Raw genomic sequence first — 22,809 nt, forward strand, 5'->3', positions numbered from 1 at the left:
GATGGAAAGAGAAATGAAGTTATGGGTTGTTGTTTTTTTTTTAAAAAAAATCTAGACAAGACCACGTATTATTATACTACAAGAATCTTCTATGGGGTCTTTGTTACATTCTGAAATGTCAAACAGGGCGTCTGTCTGGACACCGTTTCCCCCCAGGATAGTCCTTGGGAGAGGTTAGGAGTAGGTCTCAGGCTTGCACACTCCATCCCTTCATTTTTCCCTGTAGTGGGAAGAACAACTGAACTAGACAGCAGGCCTCTATTTGTGTATGAATTCAAGGTATCACAGTCCACTTGCCAATCAGCTTTCTAAGACCAGAAAAGAAAGCATGGAGTTAGGTAACTACTGAAATGAATTGTGATTGCTGCAGAATTGCAGATGTGGAAGGAATTGCCATCAGATAGTCTTTTCATAAACTACATTCAATAACTATGATATCCCTAAGTTTAATTCTCTGTAGCCAACTTTTTAATCTTTCTCCCTTCAAAAACATCTGAACTACCCCACATTTAGTTTTTACATATGGCGAAGAGAAAATTAGGGACACCATATGGCAATTGTTTTATTGCTTCTGGCAAGCAAACATGGGAAGTTTCAGAATATCTCCTTGAATTTTCTCTATAACAAGTATTTTTGGCTTCCAATTTCTATCTCAGCATACTTTATGGCAAACATCTGGCCAATTCTCCTTGGGATTGTCTAGGTAGTTCTTGTAACAGTACACATTAAGTGTGTCAGGAAGAATGGATAGTTGTGGGTGCAAAGAAAATTGGAAAACATAAAACCTGCTCAACATTAAACAAGGGTAAGAAAGCCAGAGAAGATAACTTGTAGTAAGAATTCCTGGGACAGAGGTATCAATAAGCCTATTGTGACGTCCATTAGAAAACTAACTGCACAGTAAGTTTTCCAAACCACAAAAGTATTTCATTTCTGACATCTACAAGCTAGGATAGTGGGTTATATTTTTTCCTTTAAAAGTTTTGCTTTAGAAGGTATCAGAAAGAATATAATATTGCCATGGATTGGCCTAACTTTTCCAGCTCAAATATCACATTTGGAAAAATATACCACAACCCAGAGGCTCTCATCCCATTATACCTAATTAGGTAGCAATTTCTAAGCCAGACCAAAATTACATGGTGAGTACACCTATTCACATCAGATGTGCATGCCAATGTTAGTAAGCCGACTTGCACTATGCTCCGACAAGCGATCAAATAAAGCAAAGCAATGCTAAAATATTTTGTTTATATTTATTCTGTTGCAGAACTCACCCAAATTGCAAATTTGTAGCAAGGCCCCAGCATGAAAGTATAGAATGAAAGAGATACAAACAGAAAACGACAGAGCAGTGATGAAAGGTTAAGCTTTATGTCAAGGGAAGAACACCCTGGAAGTCCATTATATCTAACATTTTTGTGCCATGCACGTTTGGAAAAGGCTCAGCAAAAATAGCAAGACCACACATCCATATACTGAATAAACAGTACAAAGTGTCTGCAGTTTTAGGGGTTTCCTTTAAACAAACATGCACATGCAAAGAGAGGACTTTGGTTTGATCTGTGTTTAAACCCTACGAAAGACAACTGCGTGACAGGAACTTTGCTTCAATTTACACTGCGCTAAACGTTTACCCATTTCAAAGGAGCACAAGGCAGGAAATTTTTAAGCCTCCAAAGAAATCCTTCTGAATGCCCTTTTGCACATCAGGTAGAGTTGTAACAGCATCTCATCTCATAAATGAAATCAGCATTTTGTTCTGGAAATTCACAAAAACAAAACACCCCAACTCACCTGAGGGATCAAAGGAAGTGCCGCCAGGAGAAGGTGAGGGTGATGCTCCAAAAGCAGCTTCAAAATTGGGCTGTAGTATATTAGCCTGAGCTGGAGTAACAGGGGAAGGAGAAGGAGAAGGAGCAATAAAAGAACCCCCAAAACCTGTGGAAAAATGAAAGAGGGAGAAATGAGAAAGTAATTAGATAACTACTAAAAGCTGGTCAGCACACACAGATCTGAATACTCTTAAGGGGCAAAGCAAATTTTTGGATACATGGTACTATTTCTTGCTTCACATAGCAGAACAACTGGGGACTGTTGCACATCCATCCTCTCAAAACACTTTATGGTAGGACTTAATACTAAAAAAAACCCTTGTCCTGATTAAACTATTAGGGATCAAAGTGGCTTGCTGTATCATTTCATTCCCTTCAGTACTTAATTGCTGCAAGATCAATTTAGAGCTGAGATAAGGTTTGATGTAAGAGCTTGCACACTTACTGCCAACAACTCAAAAGTTACTTTTGACCATTTGCTGTGATTCTACATTAGAGGGAAAAAGAAACTCTAATAATTATATAATCACTTGCGAAATATATAGACCAGCTTTATTCATTGTTTGGAGCCTGCAAGTGTCCCAAGCTAGGAATAATACAGTGAAGGACATATGATCTCATCGGACACATTATGGTACACATGGCTATCCTGCTCTTTTGACATATTTGTGTACTGTACTATCAAGGTACATTTTCTGAATCAGAGAGCACTCCAATATTTTGCTACTCCTTTTACTGCCCTTCTAGTGCATTAGTTCTGAGAAATTCGTAAACATCGTCATCTGCGTAGCAGACATGAGTTAGTTGGCAATTATCTAAGCTGGAGGGTATATTTGCGCACACATTTCAATTATAAACCCCATTTTCACTCATTGCATTAACTTGAGCAAAATAAACAATTGGCCGTAGGCAAGAGAAGAGGGCTGAAGCAGTAATGTGTTTCCTTTGGGCTGCAAGGCAAAATAATACAGCTAAGAAGGCTTAAGTCAGTCTTATTACTAAGGGTCTGATAAAGCCATAAAAGCCTTCAAGAACTAGAAGCCAAAGCAGGGGTGGAAAACCACCTTCAACCCAAGGGCTGCATTATCCTCTGGGCAGCCTTCCAGGGGAGACCTGCTAGTGGTGGGCAGAGCAATGGATGCAAATTTTAGCTTTGTACAGTAGGCTAGTTTCTATACACATTAAACACACCCCTCTCTATCCTTCAACCAGGGAAGCAAGAGGTGCTATCAGAGTTCAAGGGCACTATCTGGCTGTGCAAAAGCCCTCAAGGAGAACGTCTATCGGGTCCATTGAGGGGTGTAACTTAGGGAGAATTCTGAGGGGCAGCTAGAGAGGCCTGAAGGGACACATTCAGACCCAGGGCCTGGATTTCCCTACACTTCCAACTTTTTATATCTGCCGCTGCATGAATCAAGAACTAAATGTTTGGCACCTCCGCTTTCATGCTTTAAAAGCTCTGCCTTTACTTATGTTATTGCTGAAGCCTAATCAAAGTCACAAAAAAGCAAGCACAATTGCATCTATGGTGTAAACGTGCTACTTACTAATGGCGTTGCTACTAATAATGAGTAACGGAGAGCATTGCTACTGAGCAGCCCGTGAAATGGATCCATTGTGGGAAAGGACTTTCTACAATACGTTTTAGAGGTCCAGGTGGAACTGCCTCCACAAGAAAAGGATGCCTCTATACTATAAACATGAAAGGTTGGCTTTGATGAAATATTGTTCTTGTCAGGAAGGCACCCTTGGAATAGCATTTCTTGTGTTCTCTTTAGAGGTGTGCAAATACAGACAATTCTGTTCTGGACATGCATCTTAGGCAAATAACTACGTCCCCTAATTTTGTGTGCCTCAAATCAGCCAAACCTCTCTCAGGTCAGGGCTTTTTGTTGTTGTTTAATGTTCTTTGTTTCATTCAAATACATTTTATCCCATTTTTACTTCAAGGAATTTGGGGCAACATCAAATATCCTGTAAGCACATGTACCACGTTTGATCTGAACAACTGGGTGACACAGACTGTGCTGCGTGAGTGGAGGTGGTGCCATGATCAGAGAGTGGGAATTTTAACCAAAAGATCTCCCTGGTCTTAGTCTAATGCTAACTATGGTACCATGCGGACTCTTAGGATATTAATCTCTAGTTCGTTTAATTAAACGTTTCATAGAATAAATTTAGGCTAACGAAAAGCGTCAAAATGATGTCTCTGCAAATACTTTGCTTTCCACTGCCATCAGTAGAACAGAAAAATATCTTCTTCATCCTGACTGGCTAAACAGAACTAGCAGCAACACAATTCTATTGGCTTAGAACAGTGGTGAGAAATCTCTGGTCTGTAGATTGAAAGTGGCTTACTAGGCCTCCATATCAGGTTTCTCACATCACATTACTTCCTACTTCCCTGTGAAATTCTACTGAGTTACAGCTAAGCTTTTAGCACTGAAAAAAATGACTTCCTCTTTTCTCTGCGTTCCAAGAAAGGCAAGCTAAGATGTTTCTACGTGTGTGTGTGTGTGTGTGTGTGTGAGAGAGAGAGAGAGAGAGAGAGAGAACATGACAGACAGAGGTGGTGTGTGTTTTGACTCCACCCACTTGAGCAGGTGGTCCTCAACCACTTCCCTTACCCTGATGGAATTTAGCACTGCAGAGGCCTAATGTTCCCCACCCCTGGCTCAGAGTCATGTTTTCTAATGCACCAAATGAAGTGAAGCTTGCTGCTTCTGTAAGCGATCACCCAATACCTGTGCTCAAGTAAAGAAATATTTAAAAATATTTTTTAAAAAAACTACCACCATGATGTTAAGAATGGCACATAATTGTTTTTCATTACCAGCCAATAGGTCGGCGGAAGCAGAGGAGCTAGAAGCAGCTTGGGTTGCAGGCTGGGGTTCAGGAGCACTACTTCCAAAAGCATCTATAGGTATTTCCATGAGACAGCAATAAAAGGCAAGAGGGTTTAAACAATGAGTAGGTTAATGTACAAGTTTGGGGCAAAGCACACAACCCTGGACTACCAAAACAAGACAAGTGCTATTTTTCATGGCTGTAGAAAAACCACCACCAAGGATATTAGTAAGTTTTGATCACAGCTCTTCCAGAAGAAAGCAAAAGAAAGCTATCCTATACCATCCTACTGAATTACCAGTTTGCGTTCGCTGATCTGAAGCAAATCACTTAGGTACAGTCTAGCTGAAGGAAGGAGAAACCTGTGATATTCCAGATGTTGCTGGACTCCAGCTCCCATCAGCCCCAGCCGACATTGCTAGTAGTCAGGGATGATGGGAGTCTGGTCCAGTAACAGCTGGAGGGCCATAGGTTCACCATTTCTGTCTAAATGGAAGCTCAGCTTTCTGCAAAAAAAACTCTCCCTCCCTGCCATCATTGGCAAAGTGACGGAAAGCTTGATTGTACAGAAAATAAACACATGTATGCAAATATTTTAGAGGGAAATATTTTCCAGGCATTGAATGGAAAAAGCATAATTAAGGTACAGTCAAATTCAGATTCTCAAATTTGTAAAATATGATAAGCTTCCACAATTTTGACCTTTGATTCCACAGAAGTGGGATCAACTGACATATCTCTCCCATTTGAAAACACATCAACAAAAGTTTCTCAACTCCATTCCTAGTTACTTAAAGATATTAGAAAGCTGGAAATAGAAACCACACGAGCAATATAAAAGCCTCACTGCAAAGCACTCTATACACACTGTAGGTGAAGAATGTAATAATTCAAGTTATTTAAGCAAGAAAGCAATTCCATGCATGAAATGTTGCTGAAATCAGGAGAGATGATGGAATAAATAAAAAGGGCTAATGGTTTATTTTATAGCAAACAGTTTAAATGCATATTCAGTAACAACATAAAAACTGTAACAAACAAAACTGTTAAGGAACTTTAATTTCTAGTGAAGAAAAATGAAATGGAACTGAAATGAAATGAAATGTGAAGTTCTCTAATGGTGAGAAGGAACAATACCCACCACCAAACAGGTCAATCACACCTGAAGACTCCACTTTAGCTGGGGAGGCAGTGGGCAGGGACGAAGGTGCTGCAAATGCATCCACTGCAGTAAGCATGATATATTTAGTATATGCAAATCAGGAGTGATGAGATCCAACTACCTTGGATCCATGAAAACACAGTAAATAAACATTGACTTCTGAGATAGCAGCACACATGTTCCCTTTACATTTCTCATGCAGTATCCAAAATTTAGTTCTTTCCACTATAGTACTTTAAATAAGCATTTTGCAAGCAGTGCAACTATTTTAACACCACACACACATACACAGTTCCTTGACCATTTCTATTTATCTTCTATACATACAAACTTTATCATACATTATTTTTCCTTGATACCCATAAGGATTTTAAATATATTTTATCACTCCGCTGACATCTTGTGATAATGTCTCATCTATGAAATCAACTCACTGACCCAAAAAGCACTTTTTATCATAGGGAGAATTTTGCATATACAAGTCCTTCCCCCAAATTTCCCTGTATCTACCAAGTCATGCTACCACTACTACTTATCCTAATCATTGTTGTGACACATCTGCAGTATGATCTTAAGGATGCCCACTAAATCAGGAGTTCTATTGAGTTCCAGGTCTCTGTGGAGTCTGCTTAGCACTGCCACTTCTTTGTTCTCCAGACTTCCTTGCAACCTTTATTGTCCTTGCCACACATAGCAGGTGCTAAGATTCAAACCCAATGGGAGTTCCTGGAAATAATTTTCCAAGTACTCTGGGAAATGTTGTTGCACAAGTTGCTTCAAACTTTGACGAAAATGCATACAGAGGAGAGATCAGCTTTGTATCGATGAAGAAAGTAACCACTGACTCTTCAGCAGCTCAAACTAAGTTGTATTGAAACAAATTTGGGAAGGGAAGGGTTGTGATAAGTCATGTGAGAAAAAGCAACAAGCACACTCACCAGATAAGAGATCAGCAGTTAGAGAACTCTCAGGCACAGGAGAAGCTCCAGTTGGTGGAGAAGAAAAAGCATCTTGCAGAAGACAAAGAAAAACCAAGTAGAAAACAAATGAAGATTGGAAACAGAGAGAGATGCTTCACACAAAATACTGGTCAAAATAGAAAAGCAATTAAGAGAAGGAGGAGTTTGGGTTTTTAAGGGAAAGGATAGTACTATTCTTTACCTGTACCAAACAGGTCTATGCTAGGAGTAGCGTCTGGCTTAGGTGCTGCAGGGGCATCAGCAGGTGCAGACTCAAACAAATCTAAGATCAAGAACACACATGTCTTTAACTCATTTCTGGGAGACAAGACTTGGCACTTTTTGCAGCTCCAACATGGATTTTTTTTTTCTTTCCAATTGTCACAAACAGTATACGTGCAAAAGATTGTTTGCATATGCTGTACATCCAGGATCAATTCCCCCAGAAACATTCTTTTTTAATTAACAAAAAAGAGTTAAAAACAAATTACCACCAAAGATATCTAGAGCAGGAGTAGGAGCGGAGGAGGAAGTGGTGGTGGTGGTAGTGGTAGTAGCAGACGTGGTAGCAGTAGTGGTAGTGGCAGTGGCCGTAGTAGTAGCAGTAGTAGCAGGGGTTGGAGGGGCCACGGCAGCAGCTGGAGTAGGAGTAGTTGCGGGAACTGAAGCGGCTGCACTAGTTGTAGGGGTAACTACAGGAACGCTGGTCTCGGTGGGCTTCATAGCAAAGAGGTCCAGCTCTGGAGCAGCCTCTGCACTGCCTTCAGATGGGGCAAAGGGGTCTTGTAAAAGGAAAGGGCACAATATATACATGGGATCAGTAGGGAGGGAGATGGGGAGAAACCACACAGAGTGTGGATTAAAACCACACACACACAGAGAGAGAAAAAAATATATAGTATGTTATGCATACACACAAAACACAAGAGATCATTACCTAAGCCTCCACCATCTTTAACAAGGGGTAAATAAACACAGCTTTCCCCACCCCCACCCCTAAAAAATAAGGTTGTTTTTTTAAGCTTCTAAAGTTATAGTAACTCTGTTATAACGTTATGGTAGCAACCACAGGAAGAAACCCACTGACTGACCTTTAACGTTCGGCATTGTTAGGATGTTTCAGTTAAAAAGGGGGTGGGGGGAACTTCACTGGAAAAGAAAAAAATTAACCACATTTTCTCTACACATGCTCTGGGGTCTACAGATTTGCGGGGGGGGGGGGGCTGCTTGATAGATTAGAACTACCTCCCAAGCTGTTGGAGAAAAGATTAAAGGAAGTCATAGGGTGGTGGGAGAGAGAGAGAGCGAGAGAGAGAGAGAGAGAAAGAGAGAGAGACAAACATACTGCCATGTAGTTTATTTCAACAGTACGACAAACACGACAATGACAGACTAGCTAATGAGATGGAACCCACCATTTCCTGAGCATGCATCAAGAGCTGCTGCTACAGGGGTTGGGGTAGCTGGTGCTGCTGCCCCTTCAGCTGCTGCAGGGGCTTCACCAGGAGAAGCTGCAAAGGCATCTTGAATGCAGTTTTAGGAACAGAAATTAAAGAAGGATTAAAAGAAGAAGAAAATATAGTAAAAAAAAAAAAAAAAGAACCAGGTTAAAAATGGCATAGAAAAGATTCCCTTATACAAACTGGAAAGGCAAGGGTGTTGGCGGGGAGGGCCCCACCTGAGTTTTTTGGGTTGTTGTTTTTTGTTGCAGGTAGTTTTGTTTGCTCAATCAACTTGTAGTAGGTGAGGATGCAGAGACAGCCTGAGCGTCACAGGCAAGATATGCAGGATAGCGAATCACGACCATATATTCATTGTATAAGGGTTCTGAATAGCATGCTCATGTAACAACCAAAATAAGGTTTTTTTAAAATAATGGACCAAAATAATGGACTGTATACAATTAGGATAAAAAATTGTAATTAAGACATTAACGTTGTCCTATTCTGTCAAGCTCTCTCATACGTATCTGAACAATAATTCTAAATCTGGGGCATTTCTTAAGATTTAGGAACCAAACTGTGCCAGTAGGCTTCAACTATTTGTACAATAAACTGCAACAATTCCTGATTTTATGGCAATAGGAATGCAATAGTGATGTTCACTTTCTCTAAATAGCTATTGCAATGTGACTTCAATTACACTGATATTCCAACATATACAGCCTACGCCCTAAGGAGATGAATTACTAGAAAAATAATAATCATAACCTTACACCGAGCATATAGCATCTTCTTAGAATTATATAATTACAGTTTTTGGTTATACTGTCCTAAGCAGTTTGACACCCTTTTCTTACATACTATCATTCATACACCATGGGTATCTAATAATGCCTTTGTGCAATAATGGAAATTACCCTAAAAATTTCTACAGTCATAATCCAGCAGTAGTATGGGATTTTCTAACCTAGACTGTTTTCCATTATCAGGATTAATCTAATACAGTCGTACCTTGGAAGTCGAACGGAATCCGTTCCAAAAGCCTGTTTGACTTCCAAAATGTTCAAAAACCAAATAGCAGCTTCTGATTGGCTGCAGGAAGCTTCTGCAGCCAACTGGTAGCTACACCAGACATTCAGATTCCAAAAGAATGTTTGCAAACTGGAACAATCACTTCCAGGTTTGCGGCGTTCTGGAGCCAAAATGTCTAAGTTCCAGGGTGTTCGGGATCCAAGGTACGTCTGTATGGGGAACTTATTAGCTGTATCCAGGCAGATACACTAATGCATTCTATAAGTCACAGGAGTGGGTGTGCCAATTGGCTCTGCCCACATGCTGACTAGCCCAAGTCCCTGGCACCTGCACATAAATGTGTCTGCAAGAAAGGAGTCTCCATGCATATAACTGTATGTGTGAAGGCTTCGGTCTACATGATCTGGATCATTTGATGATTGCAACAGAGCAACTGACAGTGGTACCATTTCCTCCCCAACTGCCAATTCCACAGTGACAGAAAGAGAGGAGATGTGCCATCTGGATAGCCTTTGTAAGCAACGCCACTGCTGCCGCCATGCAGAATGAATGACAGAGGACAAGTCCCATTTCAAATTGTTTTCAATTTAATTTAAAGTCTTGACACAAACTAAGCATCAAAGACTTCCACTGCCCATCTGGTTTTGGATTTGATACTTCCTAAGTATAGTGGTGAAGAAGAAGGCAGCTGCTTCCCACCTTCCCATTCATGGTACTATTACCCACTGTAGACTGCTCTACGGCAATACAAGAATCCAGCCTAACCCATCATCTGTGAATGGATGGGTAGGCAAAGTGACTAGGGTAGAAGAGGAGGAACTGAAGAAACCATGGCTGTGGGGACATTAAAGAGAGGAGGGTTATGAATTGCAAACTAGCATTCCTAAATCTGAATACTGTACCATGCAACCCCTAAAAAGGAAGGAAATGTTTTAAGTTACAATTTGTCCAAACACAAAAGCTTTACATGCAGTTAACTTAGGCATGGCATTTTCATGTTAAAAATATACATCTTCACACACACAAAAAGTTACTGATGCCAGCTATTCTAAAAAGCTCACGTTGACATGCATCTGAACTGCAACAGAACCAAGCTAAAGCTGATTTCACACTACTGAAGAGCAAAAGAAGAAGAGAAGAGCAACAGGAAATGGAATCTGCCAAGTTCTCATTGCCCTGAAGTTGTGTAGTCTCCATTTAACACATTACAGCAAACTGTATGGCAGTTGTCCAATAATTCACCAAGAACATTTCAATTTTCAAAAGTTCTGATTTGACAAAGTAATTAAGAAGCTTTATATTAAAGCCACATCAAAATATTGATGAAAATGGCACACAATTTCCTAGCTGCTGTATGTATCATGTTTTGCTCACCTGAGCAACCTCCTAATCAGCCATTTGTTCTTTTTGCACAATGCTTTGTGTGTGTTTGTGTGTGTGTACTTTCTTCTGAAAAGCTTGCTTTAAAAAATACACAAACCTTCGACTTTTCACCTCTACATAGTTCTATCTGTATTTATCGTTCCATCCTTATCCTTATTGTGATATCAATATATCACAATGTTTGGCTGGTGATATATCTCAATGTTGAAAACCAGATATCGCTTAGCCCTACTTTGAAATATATATTAGCAGAATAGCAAAATGAGGTACAGTGGTGCCTCGCAAGACAAAAAGAATCCGTTCCGCGAGTCTCTTCGTCTAGCGGTTTTTTCGTCTTGCGAAGCAAGCCCATTGACGGCTTAGTGGATTAGCGCTATTAGCGCTATTAGCGGCTTATTGGCTTAGCGGATAAGCAGATAAGCGGCTTAGCGGCTTAGAAAAAGGGGGGGGGGGAAGGGAAAAAAAATGCAGGAACTCGCAAGACATTTTCGTCTTGCGAAGCAAGCCCATAGGAAATTCGTTTTGCGAAGCACCTCCAAAACGGAAAACTCTTTCTTCTAGCGAGTTTTCCGTCTTGCGAGGCGTTCGTCTTGCGGGGCACCACTGTAACAGAATGACTGGGCCTCCCTCTCACTCCATCAGCCTTTGTGCAAGCATTTTAGCATGAAACTTATCCTGTGTCAAGACTAGGATACAAGCCATAGGATTTACAGAACTAGTAGCAGCAGCTGCTGCTGCTACTACTGTGTCAACAGCGGGTCTGTGGTAGAGTCCCAAACATGGAAAGCTTGTGCAATCTCCACAATAAGCTTAATAGTAACTAGTTTCAGTGTTATCACTTCCCTTTCTCTCCCCAAGCATTATTCACAGCAGCTACATGCTGCCTACCAAGGGAGCTTTCCTCCCATAGCAGTAGCAGCTTCAGAGGTGGGGTGATTTTTGTCAGGACCACAGCATGGAGAAAAGGGTTGAATCCCACTCCTCTGTGGCCTGGTCTTCCTACCTCCCATGGCTATTTGCAGAGAGAGCGATATAAGCAACTTAATATTGTGTGTTTGTCATCCCTTGGCCCAACTTCAAGTTTCCATGGTGATCACTCCCAAAAGCAACCTTGCCTTTGGAAAACCTAATATGCAAATTGGGCTATCCTGAAGCTTCCAGGTATAAGTATTACATTTTGTCAGTTTTGCAGCGAGTCTATGAAAATCAGCGGGTTTCAACAATGTTTTCTCATCCTCTTTTTTTTCTTTTTTTAGAGAGAGAGAGAGGGAGAGAGGGGGGAGAGGGAGGGAGGAAAAACCTCAGTGACAAAACTAACCTCCAAAGAGATCCACTTCAGCAGAAGTAGGAGCAGCGGCAGCTGTAGATGTAGCAGAAGCAGGTGCTATTTCAGTAGTAGTAGTAGCAGTAGCAGCTGCAGCAGCTGGAGTGGGCTCTGTTGCAAACGGATCTGAAATCTGCGGCTCAGAACTAACACCGGAAAGCCCAGCCAGACCGTCTACAAGTCCATATATGAAGATCAAACGGAAATAGTGAGCAGAAGAGAGAGAAAGAGAGAAGGGGAAAACAAACTAACACTACATTGCAAAAAAGAGTGAAATGGCAGGACTAGGCTAATTGCGTATTAACAATTTGGAGGAACTGGGGTTAGAAATCAAGCATTACTCACCCTCTCCCAAGAGGTCTGCAGCATTGTCCATTAGAAGATAGCAATGTAAAGAAATAAGAGTTAATAATAACTGCCAGGGCCAACATGCATGCTATCCAGAAGTCATTCTCTGCCAGCGTGGGGCTATTTCAAATCAACAGGACGCTGCTCTAACTCCAGACATGCCACAGGTACCTTGCATATGGTTTTATAGGATGCAGTCTGCTTTCTTTTTTCCAAAGCTCCTAAAAACAAAGACTTAAGTGGCCGAGACTTCTCTGAAACCATTTCTACCACAGCTTCATCCAACCACATTTCATCTTTAAAAATAATCTGGACTCATCTGATGCATCATCCCCCATGTACCATTTCATTTTTCAACACCCTTGGGAAGATGAATGCCACTTCACCCAACTACAGTACATTCAAAGAGTCCATCATGAAATGACACAAAAGTGTTACTATCCAACAGGCAGCGAAGGTTGATGGGTGCAAGTACTGATCAAGCCAAGTGCAACATATATAAAAAAATTATTGAAAGAGTACAGTTCCACCTAAACATTAGGAAGAACTTCCTGACAGTAAGAGCTGTTCGACAATGGAATTTGCTGCCAAGGAGTGTGGTGGAGTCTCCTTCTTTGGAGGTCTTTAAGCAGAGGCTTGACAACCATATGTCAGGAGTGCTCTGATGGTGTTTCCTGCTTGGCAGGGGGTTGGACTCGATGGCCTTGTGGTCTCTTCCAACTCTATGATTCTATGGTTAGTGAGCAAAGAGTTAAAGAACAAGCCCTGAATTTTTAGAACTTGCTCAGTCAAACTCTGACTCAGTAGACCATGTCATAGAAATGATGCAAATGTAAGAAAAAGTAGGCAATACAGATGTTTCCTCGTACCACTAACTATTCCGCAGTCTGAGTAAGCAGTGATGCACTAGGAAATGTGGTACTCTCTGGTTTTTTGTTGGATTCCAGCTCCTATCAACCCCAGCCAGCAAACAGAAGAAAACATGCTGCTGACCAAACATGTCTCTTCTCTCTGCATCAGAGGCACAGAGAAGAAAGCTTAACAAGAGGTCACAACAATAGGTGCTCCACTGTAAGACAGACTGCAGTCTAGGTGTGTATTATCTGCCATGTGCATCACTGAAACTCTGCTTTCCAATTCCACACAATAAAAAACAACCTTGAACCCTTGGTGACCACAATGTATATCTGCTAGGCTGCACTGGGCATACCAAGCCATAAAGTGTGCAGCCTTGACTTTGGGTGTAGATTAAACCGGGGAGAAGTTGTTTCACTTTAAATTTCCCTCTTAGGCAGCATGCCTACTGCTTCTCTTTCTCCAATAACTCCCCCAATGCCCCTATAAGAGGCTCTCTCAACCTTTTGGAGCAGATTTTGGGGGCACAGGGGAGATGAAGAGGTGAACAGGGCAAGGCAATGCTCCACCATGAAGTGGACCTTCCCTTACACAAGTGGATGGATGCAATAATCTGCTAGCCAGTTTATCACCATGACAAGAATGCCAGCTTTTAATTTATAGGTATCATTAGAAACCACTTTCATGTTTCAGACCTAAAATTCCAGTTAGAAGCAACAACGACAACAAAAAGAGCTTTGTAGCACCTTAAAAGACTGATTTATTATGCTACCAGCTTTCATGGACTGAAGTCCACTTCATCAGCTAAATGAGAATGATTAGATTTCTGCTCTATACTGATAAATGGTGCCTTCCATCTGGACAACAACTTCCAGAGAGGGACCAGGTTTAGTCTGAAGCAGACCCTAATCTACAAAAGCTTATGCTATAATTAATTGTTAAGCATTTTTAAAAGTTGCTACAAGACTCTTGGTAGTTTTTGCTGCAAGTAGACAAACATGGCTGCTGTTCTGGAAGTCATTAAGAAGCAGCATGAGCATAGCTCAAATAAACACAATTTATATTTCAATTCACACAGTTGAACAAGACACTCCCTGCCCAGCAATAAATTGGCTGTATTATAAATCTACACTCCTTTAAGGTGATACCTAAGTTCTGTATCTCCTGCCTGTTTTGGGTGCTCATATAGCCCAAGGTTTAATATTCTCAGTAGGTGAAAGAAGGTTTTCTGAGTTCTGGCAGCCTCCACTGTGGTTCCAGAGTACTGCATATTTAATGACAATTTAAGGCATTCGGGGTTTAAATGTCACATTCCTTCTACAGAAGGAGAGAATTAAAGCTCAACATAGCTAGGGATATAGTGCTCTTGTTATAGGGCAAGTCACACGTAAAATGAGAACACATTTCGGGATCCGCGTTTTATTACACTAATGGCTATGCAGAGATCAGCAAAAATAGAGATCCACCTTGGATTCAACCACACTCATTTGCTGTACATTTGCCAAAATGAAAGCTTTCAAAACATGGTTTTCTTTGTGAAACAGGATTCACTATGGAATAATGAAAACTTTGAACAGATAGGCTGAATCCAGACCTCCTAGTCTGAGCTTTCTCAAAGTTCCTTGTTAAAATGAAAACAAAATCAAGTGGGTTTTTTGGGGTGGTTTTTTTTGGCAGATTTTTAATATCCCATAGACCTTACCATGCAAATGCTGCTGCTATAGTGTTCTTTAAAAAGAAAAGAAAAAAGCTACAGAAAACAGTAGTGAATGCTTCTCTCAAATGGTGACACTATCCATATACATTTCCAAAGGACCTATTGGTTCTAAAAAATGGTTCGAGATACAGTGAGAACATCTAGCACTATTTCAGGATTTCTTTTATAAGCAACGATCCATGTAGAAGGATGACCGCACACCCTTACCAGGGGTATCATGTGCAGGTGCAGACCTAATGGATTCAATGCCAAGTGATGTCATAAGACACCCACTGGCATGAGAAACCTCTTCCTACACCTGTTACCCAGTGGTGGCAAAAGTCTTTTACCTATCAATACCCCGCCCAATTGGCCACTACTAATATTTCTATGTGCCACGTGATCCACCTGGGACAGGTCAAACACAGAAGCTTTGGGAGCTACATCCCTCTCCCCCAACACTCTGACATGCAATATCAAACTAGAAACCTGAAGTAGTAGCAAGTGACTGGTGTTCATCCAAGGGGTTGGAAAATTAATGTGGCCTTCTGCCTACTCTTAAAATAGTAAGGTTTGGTTTGTTAAACGCCACCACACACAACATATAGCCCTTGTGCTGGCTAGTTCCAAGAAGGATTCTTGTCACTTATTAAGGAAGGAGGGGAGTGAGTCAAGGCCCTTCTCCAGATACTCCAAAATCTTTCCTAGTAATCAGTGGCTCAGCATTTCCCCCCCTCCCCCAGAATAAAAGTTCTGACAGGTTTCCAGTGCTGCACACCATGAAAGCAGAACTGATCCATGTCATGCTAGACCATGGTTTAACATGGTATCCAGGAGCTGCAACAAGTCTTAGGCTTGCGTGCTCTCCCATCCTGCGTATGCAAGACAATGACATTGGCAACATTTACTTCCTTTAAAGCTGGCTTGTTGTTGCCCGAAAATCCAAGATTATGGTTTACACCAGCCTTCCCCAAGCTAGTGCCCTCCAGATGTTGTTGGACTACAAATCCCATCACTCCTGGCCTATGACCACACTGATTGGGGGAACCAGGTTAGGAAAGGTTGCTTTACACTATGGTCATTTTAAGAAAACCAGTTTCACAACCAATGCTCTGAAGCAATTGACCAGAAAATAATGAGTTAGTGGTGCATTGTGATCCCAGGTTCCCATGCTATGACAATCCAACACTGAAGGAAACTGAAGGAAATGCTTCTCCTTCTAGCTGTGTGAGAAGAAGTGGGGCGGGGTGTGTGTGCAATGCTCCTTACAGCTTATGCACAGTTTTGTAAACCATGGTTTAGTGTGATGTAGGAACACAGCCAGAGTGCAGTCAATGCTCAGGGGTCAAGGATTATTCTAAAAGTTTTCAGAGGTCTGTGATCAGAAAGTTTTTACCTCCCCATGAAGTTGCTCCAGTAGAAGCTGCTGAAGCTGCTTGCGCAGTAGTAGATGTAACGTCTGGCAGAAGGTCTAGAAGATCACTGGAGGGTTTGGAAGCACTGTTGCAGAAATAAGACAGAAAAGAATTTTAGGATGAAAGCTGTAGGTGTAGTTTTGAAATGGTGTACTAGTCTTGGGAAGACTTCGCTATCCCTCTGTCCTGATCAGTGCCTTGTGGAACTAGAAGCAAGACATTGGGAGATAGCACTGCATGTGTGTGTGTGTGTGTGTCAGACGCATGCATTAAGAGTTGTGCACACTCATACTTTGGGTACTATGAAATAGCTTGCCCACAATGAGCTTAAGATGGTCTTTCCAACAGTGTGAAAGAAGTAGAGAACTTATAAAATACAGGCAATGACCAATCTATGTGCATCCAATTGGCTCATGACCATGCATGCGCACATCTCCGCAACCCGGAAGTTGGTGGAAAAGGGGCCAGAACAGGAAAGAGCACTCCACTGACATGTTGGTCGTTGCCTGTATATATCGAAAAAGACAACTTTACCCATATCATCACTCTTTAAACACAACTTTTAAAAATAAAAATAAATAAATGAGTATGTATTTTTATTTGTTGCTTAACTAACCTGACTGGAGCCGCTGTAGATGATGTTGCAAAGAGATCAACTGGAGGAGATGTATCAATACTTTTTGCCGGGGTGGAATTGGGAGACGTAACAGTTGTGGCTGGAGAGGACTGGACAAGAAAAACTCATAAGTACACAACATGCACTTAATTTTTCAGCAGCTGCTATCTTAAAAGCATCTTTAGTATTTTAATGTAAAAAAAGAAGTCAACAGTGTAGTCCTGTGCATGTCTGCTCAGAAGTAAACCCAATGAAGTTCAATGGGGCTTACTACTAGGTAAGCGTGCTTGCAGCGTAACATGATTAAATCCCCTCCCAATAAAGAGGTCCATCTCAAACTTTCACTTCCTCTATCATTAGCCCATAAAGAGAAATCATAAGCATGTGTTAAAAAGACAAGTGCCAAATTCAGTAGATACAGAAGTTACTTTATTAACAGCGAGTTAAAAGGCCTTTGAATTTTAGGTCTCTAGTTCACAGTGGCTCAATATTATCTGGGGATCAGTGGCTAAGCAAGATCTCAGATTTCACTGCCATGACAGAAGCTGGAAGCCTGCCAACATCCATCTAGGAAAAGATCCCATCAGCGTATCTTCAAGGCAACGGTGTTCCTCTGCTGCTGAAGGCCACGGGAAAAATCTTTTCCCCCACCCCCTTCCATGTACTCAAGTGTTGTTGTTGTTTCTAAGAGACTTTGTATATCTTCAGTCTAGGAGGAACTTAAGATATGGCCCCCAGACACTAGGCACCCTATTTGATGGCTTAGAAATTATTTAAAAAAAAAACAAAAAAAAACCAACAACAATAGCTTCAACAGAGGCAGAGGAAACTAAACTCCCACTTCAATCCTTGCAGGAAAATGCCATTATTTTCCAGGTTCACATTTAGAATGTGACAACTGCATTCATCTGATATGAAACTGTGCCCTTATCAAATAGTTCTGCAGACAAAACTGTTATAAGTATAAAAAACAACTTGACAATTCTGAGACTTGGAATAGTTTGTTCTTTGTGTTCAGGTGTATGGTTTCAGAGAATAGGGCTTTTGACACCAGAATTTAGAAAGAAACATAAAGGCAGGATTTGCATGATGTATGAAATAGAACCTAATCTATAACTGTTCCAGTTGCAACATTTCTAGGTAAGATAAATGACTGTGCTGTAAATTGGTAATAAAACCTACTCAGAAGGGAGAGGCAGGTCTAGACTTAATCCTGAGATCCAACCTGAACCTGGTGCAAGATTGTCATAGCCTTCTGGGACAGAGATCTCAGCTATTCACAGTAAACCATAATTAACACTTTACTGTGCACAAACAATCACACCCTTTCCACTCTTTTCCACTAGTGCTGAGGAGAAACAAATCATGATCCTCAACTTAACAGCAGAGGTTGTAGTTTGTTTTGCTCAAATATGTCACAATAAGTAAACTAAGAACAAACTGTGGACACACACTGTTTTCTGGGGAGCAAAATAGATACAATCCATGGATAAAATGCAAAAGCAAAAGCAAAGGAACACAATGTTTCTTCCCAGTGCTAGCAAAGCAGAGCTAAGTGGGCACAATTAGTTAGCTTATGAATGATAAAATTATTAAATACAGTTTACTGCAATGTCCTCATTGCACCCAATCTGTGGTTTAAATGAGAAGCTGTCCTAGAAATCTAACATATTCACATTTACATTTCAGAAGACGAAAGTTTCTATAAAAGTGGATTACTAAAAATTGAGTGCCAGGGGAGTTGAATCTCAGCAGTATGCTTGCAACTTTTTAAACGCCATGATATGAAAAACCCAACAAATACAAATAAGTTCAAGAGGACGTCAGTGCAGGGCAACAAGCAAAACCAAGGAAGTTATCAAAGGCAAGAAACCTTCCCTTAAATAATGATCATCTGTCCAAAAGAGAACACAAAGAGTACGAAGTCTAAAACAAACATACAGAGAAAGCATATCTTGCCAGAAGTATTAAGACAAAATAAAAAAAATGGCTTTAAACAGAAGGAGGTAAGTAACCAGGGATGTAGATGACAATGGTATGAAAGTTCTGCTAGAAAAGGATAGGGAGATTGAAGAGAAGCTGAATGAATTGTTTGCACTGGTCTTCAGTGTACCAGTTGTTGGGGAGTTTATAGCTATTCCTGAACTGTTTCTCTCAGGTGCGGATTCTCAAAAACAGAGTGAAACAGGTGACAAGAGGATGAAGTTTTAGGGCTAACTGACAAATTTAAAAATACAGTGGTACCTCGGGTTACATACGCTTCGGGTTACATACGCTTCAGGTTACAGACTCTGCTAACCCAGAAATAGTGCTTCAGGTTAAGAACTTTGCTTCAGGATAAGAACAGAAATTGTGCTCCGGTGGCGTGGCAGCAGCAGGAGGCCCCATTAGCTAAAGTGGTGCTTCAGGTTAAGAACGGTTTCAGGTTAAGTACGGACCTCTGGAACAAATTAAGTACTTAACCCAAGGTACAACTGTAACATGTTACCAGGTCTGGCAAACAATGGAAGGTTCTTTAAAGACTCAGATGCGAAACTGCTGAACTGCCCAACAACAACAAAAATGTACAAACTGTCACTAAAATGAGCTTTCTAATACCAGAGTATGCTATAATAGCCATTCTAACTCCAGTTTTAAATAAGGGATGAGGAACATAAAAAGTTACAGGGTCATTAACTGGGTAGATTGGTAGCAAGAATTATTAGCATGCCTTACAAAAGGGGTAGCCAACCCGATTTCCTTCAGATGTCCCTGGGCCCACTCAGTTCTTATCATCCCTGGACATTGCCCATGCTGGCTGGGGCTGATAAGAGTTGGAGCCCAACAACGTTTATTTATAAAAATATTTATACACTGCTATATTGTTGTGTTTGATTTTATTGTTTTAGTTCTCTAGAAGCCACCTCAAGTATATATATTTGAGACAGAAAGGTAGAATATAAATTATAGTAAATAAATACAAAACACCAATTTTGCAAATACCTATAAAAGCACCTGATTTTCCTTTACCACATGATCCAAATAAATGTGTAAATAGAGTCACTACTTAAGTTTGTGGGAAAGAGAGAAGATGCAGCTATAGACATCTGGGTTTGATTACTCATTCATGTAAAATTCTCCTGCACACAGAATTAGCACATCAATCAAGATACAGTTGGGCTTCTAACAAATCTTTTACATTTACATTTCTTAAACACTTGTGTTAAGAGAGTAACTCTATCTAGCTATTATAACATTAAAATGTTTACCTTGCCCAAGGGTGAAGGAGCGCCAGAGCTAGAAGAATTAATGTAAGAAAATTTTTGAATGCAATACACTAGGAATATCTTAAGCAGACTAGAAGGCTGGAGTATAATGCCACAGTCTATAGCAAAGAACAATAATACCTTCTACTCTAAAAGCTTAGGAATTAAATGAAAATTCAGGTCTGTAAAACTTTAGTTGAAGATTGGTTAATACTCTCCCTGAATATCAAATGCAGTCAATGAAATGTACAAAGAGATGCCATGACTCAGTGGTTAAGCACATTTCCTCTGCATATAGAAAGTCCCAGTTTCCTTCAGTTAAAGAATCACATCTGCATACTTTTAAAGCACACAGCTTTCTCCCAAAGAATCTTGGGAACTGTAGTTTAACCCTCACAGTGTTAAATTCCCAGCAATCCATAACAAACTACAGTGCCCAGAGTCCTTTGAGGGGGTGGAAATGTGTTTTGTATGTGCTTTAAACATACAGCATGTATGGAGCCTCAGATAGCAGCGACAAAACCTCTACCTGACCCTTTATGGGGCCACTAGGTGTCAAAGGAAACAATTATGGGCAACATGGGCTATTGATCTGCCTCTGTAAATAAGGCGGCAGCTTCTTATGTTTCAATACTACTTAGGAAATACAGTGGCACCTCGGGTTACATACGCTTCAGGTTACAGACTCCGCTAACCCAGAAATAGTGCTTCAGGTTAAGAACTTTGCTTCAGGATAGGAACAGAAATCGTGCTCTGGCAGCGTGGCGGCAGCAGGAGGCCCCATTAGCTAAAGTGGTGCTTCAGGTTAAGAACGGACCTCCGGAACGAATTAAGTACTTAACCCGAGGTAGCACTGTATATATTTTAAAAAACCTTTTTAGTATAACTGAGGTTGCTTGTTTGCATATTACTCTATGCAGCTACATTGCTAAAGCAGACACAAAAATGTAATAGGAGTTGTTTTGATCATTAACGTGGGATATGTCAGACACCTTCATGGGATTTCCTGCAAAATTTCTATCGATTGTTCACCTGAGCAAATTCTCCAAATTAATCTAAGCAGCATTTATCAGAAACTCATTAAAAACCAGAACCATCAGCCCAGCTGAATGGTATAAAAGGTAAAGGTACCCCCTGACCGTTAGGTCCAGTTGCGGACAAATCTGGGGTTGCGCGCTCATCTCGCTCTATAGGCCGAGGAAGCCGGCGTTTGTCCAAAGATAGCTTCTGAGTCATGTGGCCAGCATGACTAAGCTGCTTCTGGCAAACCAGAGCAGCACACGTAAACACCGTTTACCTTCCCGCCAGAGAGGTACCTATTTATCTACTTGCACTTTGACGTGCTTTCGAACTGCTAGGTGGGCAGGAGCTGTGACTGAGCAACGGGAGCTCACCCTGTCACGGGAATTCGAACCACCGACCTTCTGATCGGCAAGTCCTAGGCTCTGTGGTTTAGACCACAGTGCCATCCGCGTCCCAGCTGAATGGTATATGCCTAGTTAAATCAAATTTGCATTAGCTAAATTCAATGTAATTGACATTGATATTTTGAATCAAAAAGTAACTTAAAATTTAACAAAAGTTACCCACTCTGTTAAAAAAGAAATACAGTATTTCATACTTTTTCATTTCCAGTAAGAACACATAAGAATCAACATTTTATAAAATAATGTGTATTCCTAATTCAGTCTGCCCTTCTCATTTTATAAAATGTGTGTTCCTAATTCACTGCCCTTCTCAACTAAAACTGAACCCACACCAGTCTACAAGACTTTGAATTGAAATACATAATTTACTATCCTTTTAGTTCAGAAATGCATTTTTAATTATGAAAATCAAAGTGTTTCTTTCCGTTTCAAAGTGTAATTCATAGGCATTTCATTTTTGAACACAGTTCTAGGTCTGTATCACAGAATTAAAGTTAAGCAAGGCCTATCGCTTCACTAAGAGATGCTAGAAGAGACACATGCTGTATAATATATACATGCATAACATTAGTGTGTATATTTACTTACCCCTCACTAAGTTGCAAAACAGCCATGTACATAAACAAAACAAAAGGGAGGCACATGTAAGGAAACATTTGTTAATTACAGCTTAATTAACAGCTTGATAAAGAAATAGCCTAGATATGTGTTTGGTCAAGACACTAGGAAACTGTTACTGAACATGCATGGTATACATACAGCTGAGAAATATTAATATGCTTAGTAATTGTTATTTATTTATTACATTTATATCCCATCTTTCCTCTAAGAAGCTCAAGGTGGCAGACATAGCTCTCGCCCTCCCCCTTCCCCATTTTATCCTAACAAGTCTTGTGAGGCACAGCAAGCTTCACAGTTGAGCAGGTACTTGAAGCTTGGTATCCATGATCCTCGTCCAACACATGTAATGCCTATGGCAAACATGCATCCTGACCCTAAGCATGTACATTCAGAAGCCCTACTGAATTCAACTGGACTTACTCCAAAATTTGAGTAGGGTTGTAATCTAAATCAAGTAACTATAATCTTTAACTGGATTGCATTATGCTTGCACAATGAAATTCAGAACGTCCTGCTTCAGAAGAAACACTGTGCAATACGACACATCAGGAGTACATACTGGAGACCCGTGTTTTCAATTTAGGACATGGATAGCATAATTT

General features: G+C 40.6%; 1 protein-coding gene and 1 long non-coding RNA gene across 2 annotated transcripts in view; both read right to left on the reverse strand.

Annotated features, from left to right (window-relative positions):
• The window catches only part of SNAP91 (synaptosome associated protein 91), a 67,376-nt gene that overhangs the window by 10,607 nt on the left and 33,960 nt on the right, over positions 1-22,809 (reverse strand). Inside the window, exons 12-23 of the mRNA XM_081857581.1 lie at positions 20,163-20,190; positions 16,915-17,024; positions 16,280-16,383; positions 12,330-12,344; positions 11,979-12,158; positions 8,219-8,326; positions 7,295-7,585; positions 7,006-7,086; positions 6,783-6,854; positions 5,824-5,907; positions 4,669-4,752; positions 1,798-1,941 (exon numbers count right to left, since the gene is read on the reverse strand). Of these exons, the coding sequence (XP_081713707.1) occupies positions 1,798-1,941; positions 4,669-4,752; positions 5,824-5,907; positions 6,783-6,854; positions 7,006-7,086; positions 7,295-7,585; positions 8,219-8,326; positions 11,979-12,158; positions 12,330-12,344; positions 16,280-16,383; positions 16,915-17,024; positions 20,163-20,190 (1,301 nt within the window). The remainder of the gene's footprint in view (positions 1-1,797; positions 1,942-4,668; positions 4,753-5,823; positions 5,908-6,782; positions 6,855-7,005; positions 7,087-7,294; positions 7,586-8,218; positions 8,327-11,978; positions 12,159-12,329; positions 12,345-16,279; positions 16,384-16,914; positions 17,025-20,162; positions 20,191-22,809) is intronic.
• On the reverse strand, positions 17,703-20,154 carry LOC309339482. Its single transcript, XR_014155399.1, has 2 exons — positions 19,403-20,154; positions 17,703-19,158 (listed from the first exon to the last, which is right to left on the reverse strand). It is a non-coding gene; the product is annotated as an uncharacterized lncRNA (long non-coding RNA).

The sequence above is a fragment of the Podarcis erhardii genome (genome assembly GCF_964252035.2).
Source record: "Podarcis erhardii genome assembly, chromosome: 3".
Lineage (NCBI taxonomy): Eukaryota > Metazoa > Chordata > Lepidosauria > Squamata > Lacertidae > Podarcis > Podarcis erhardii.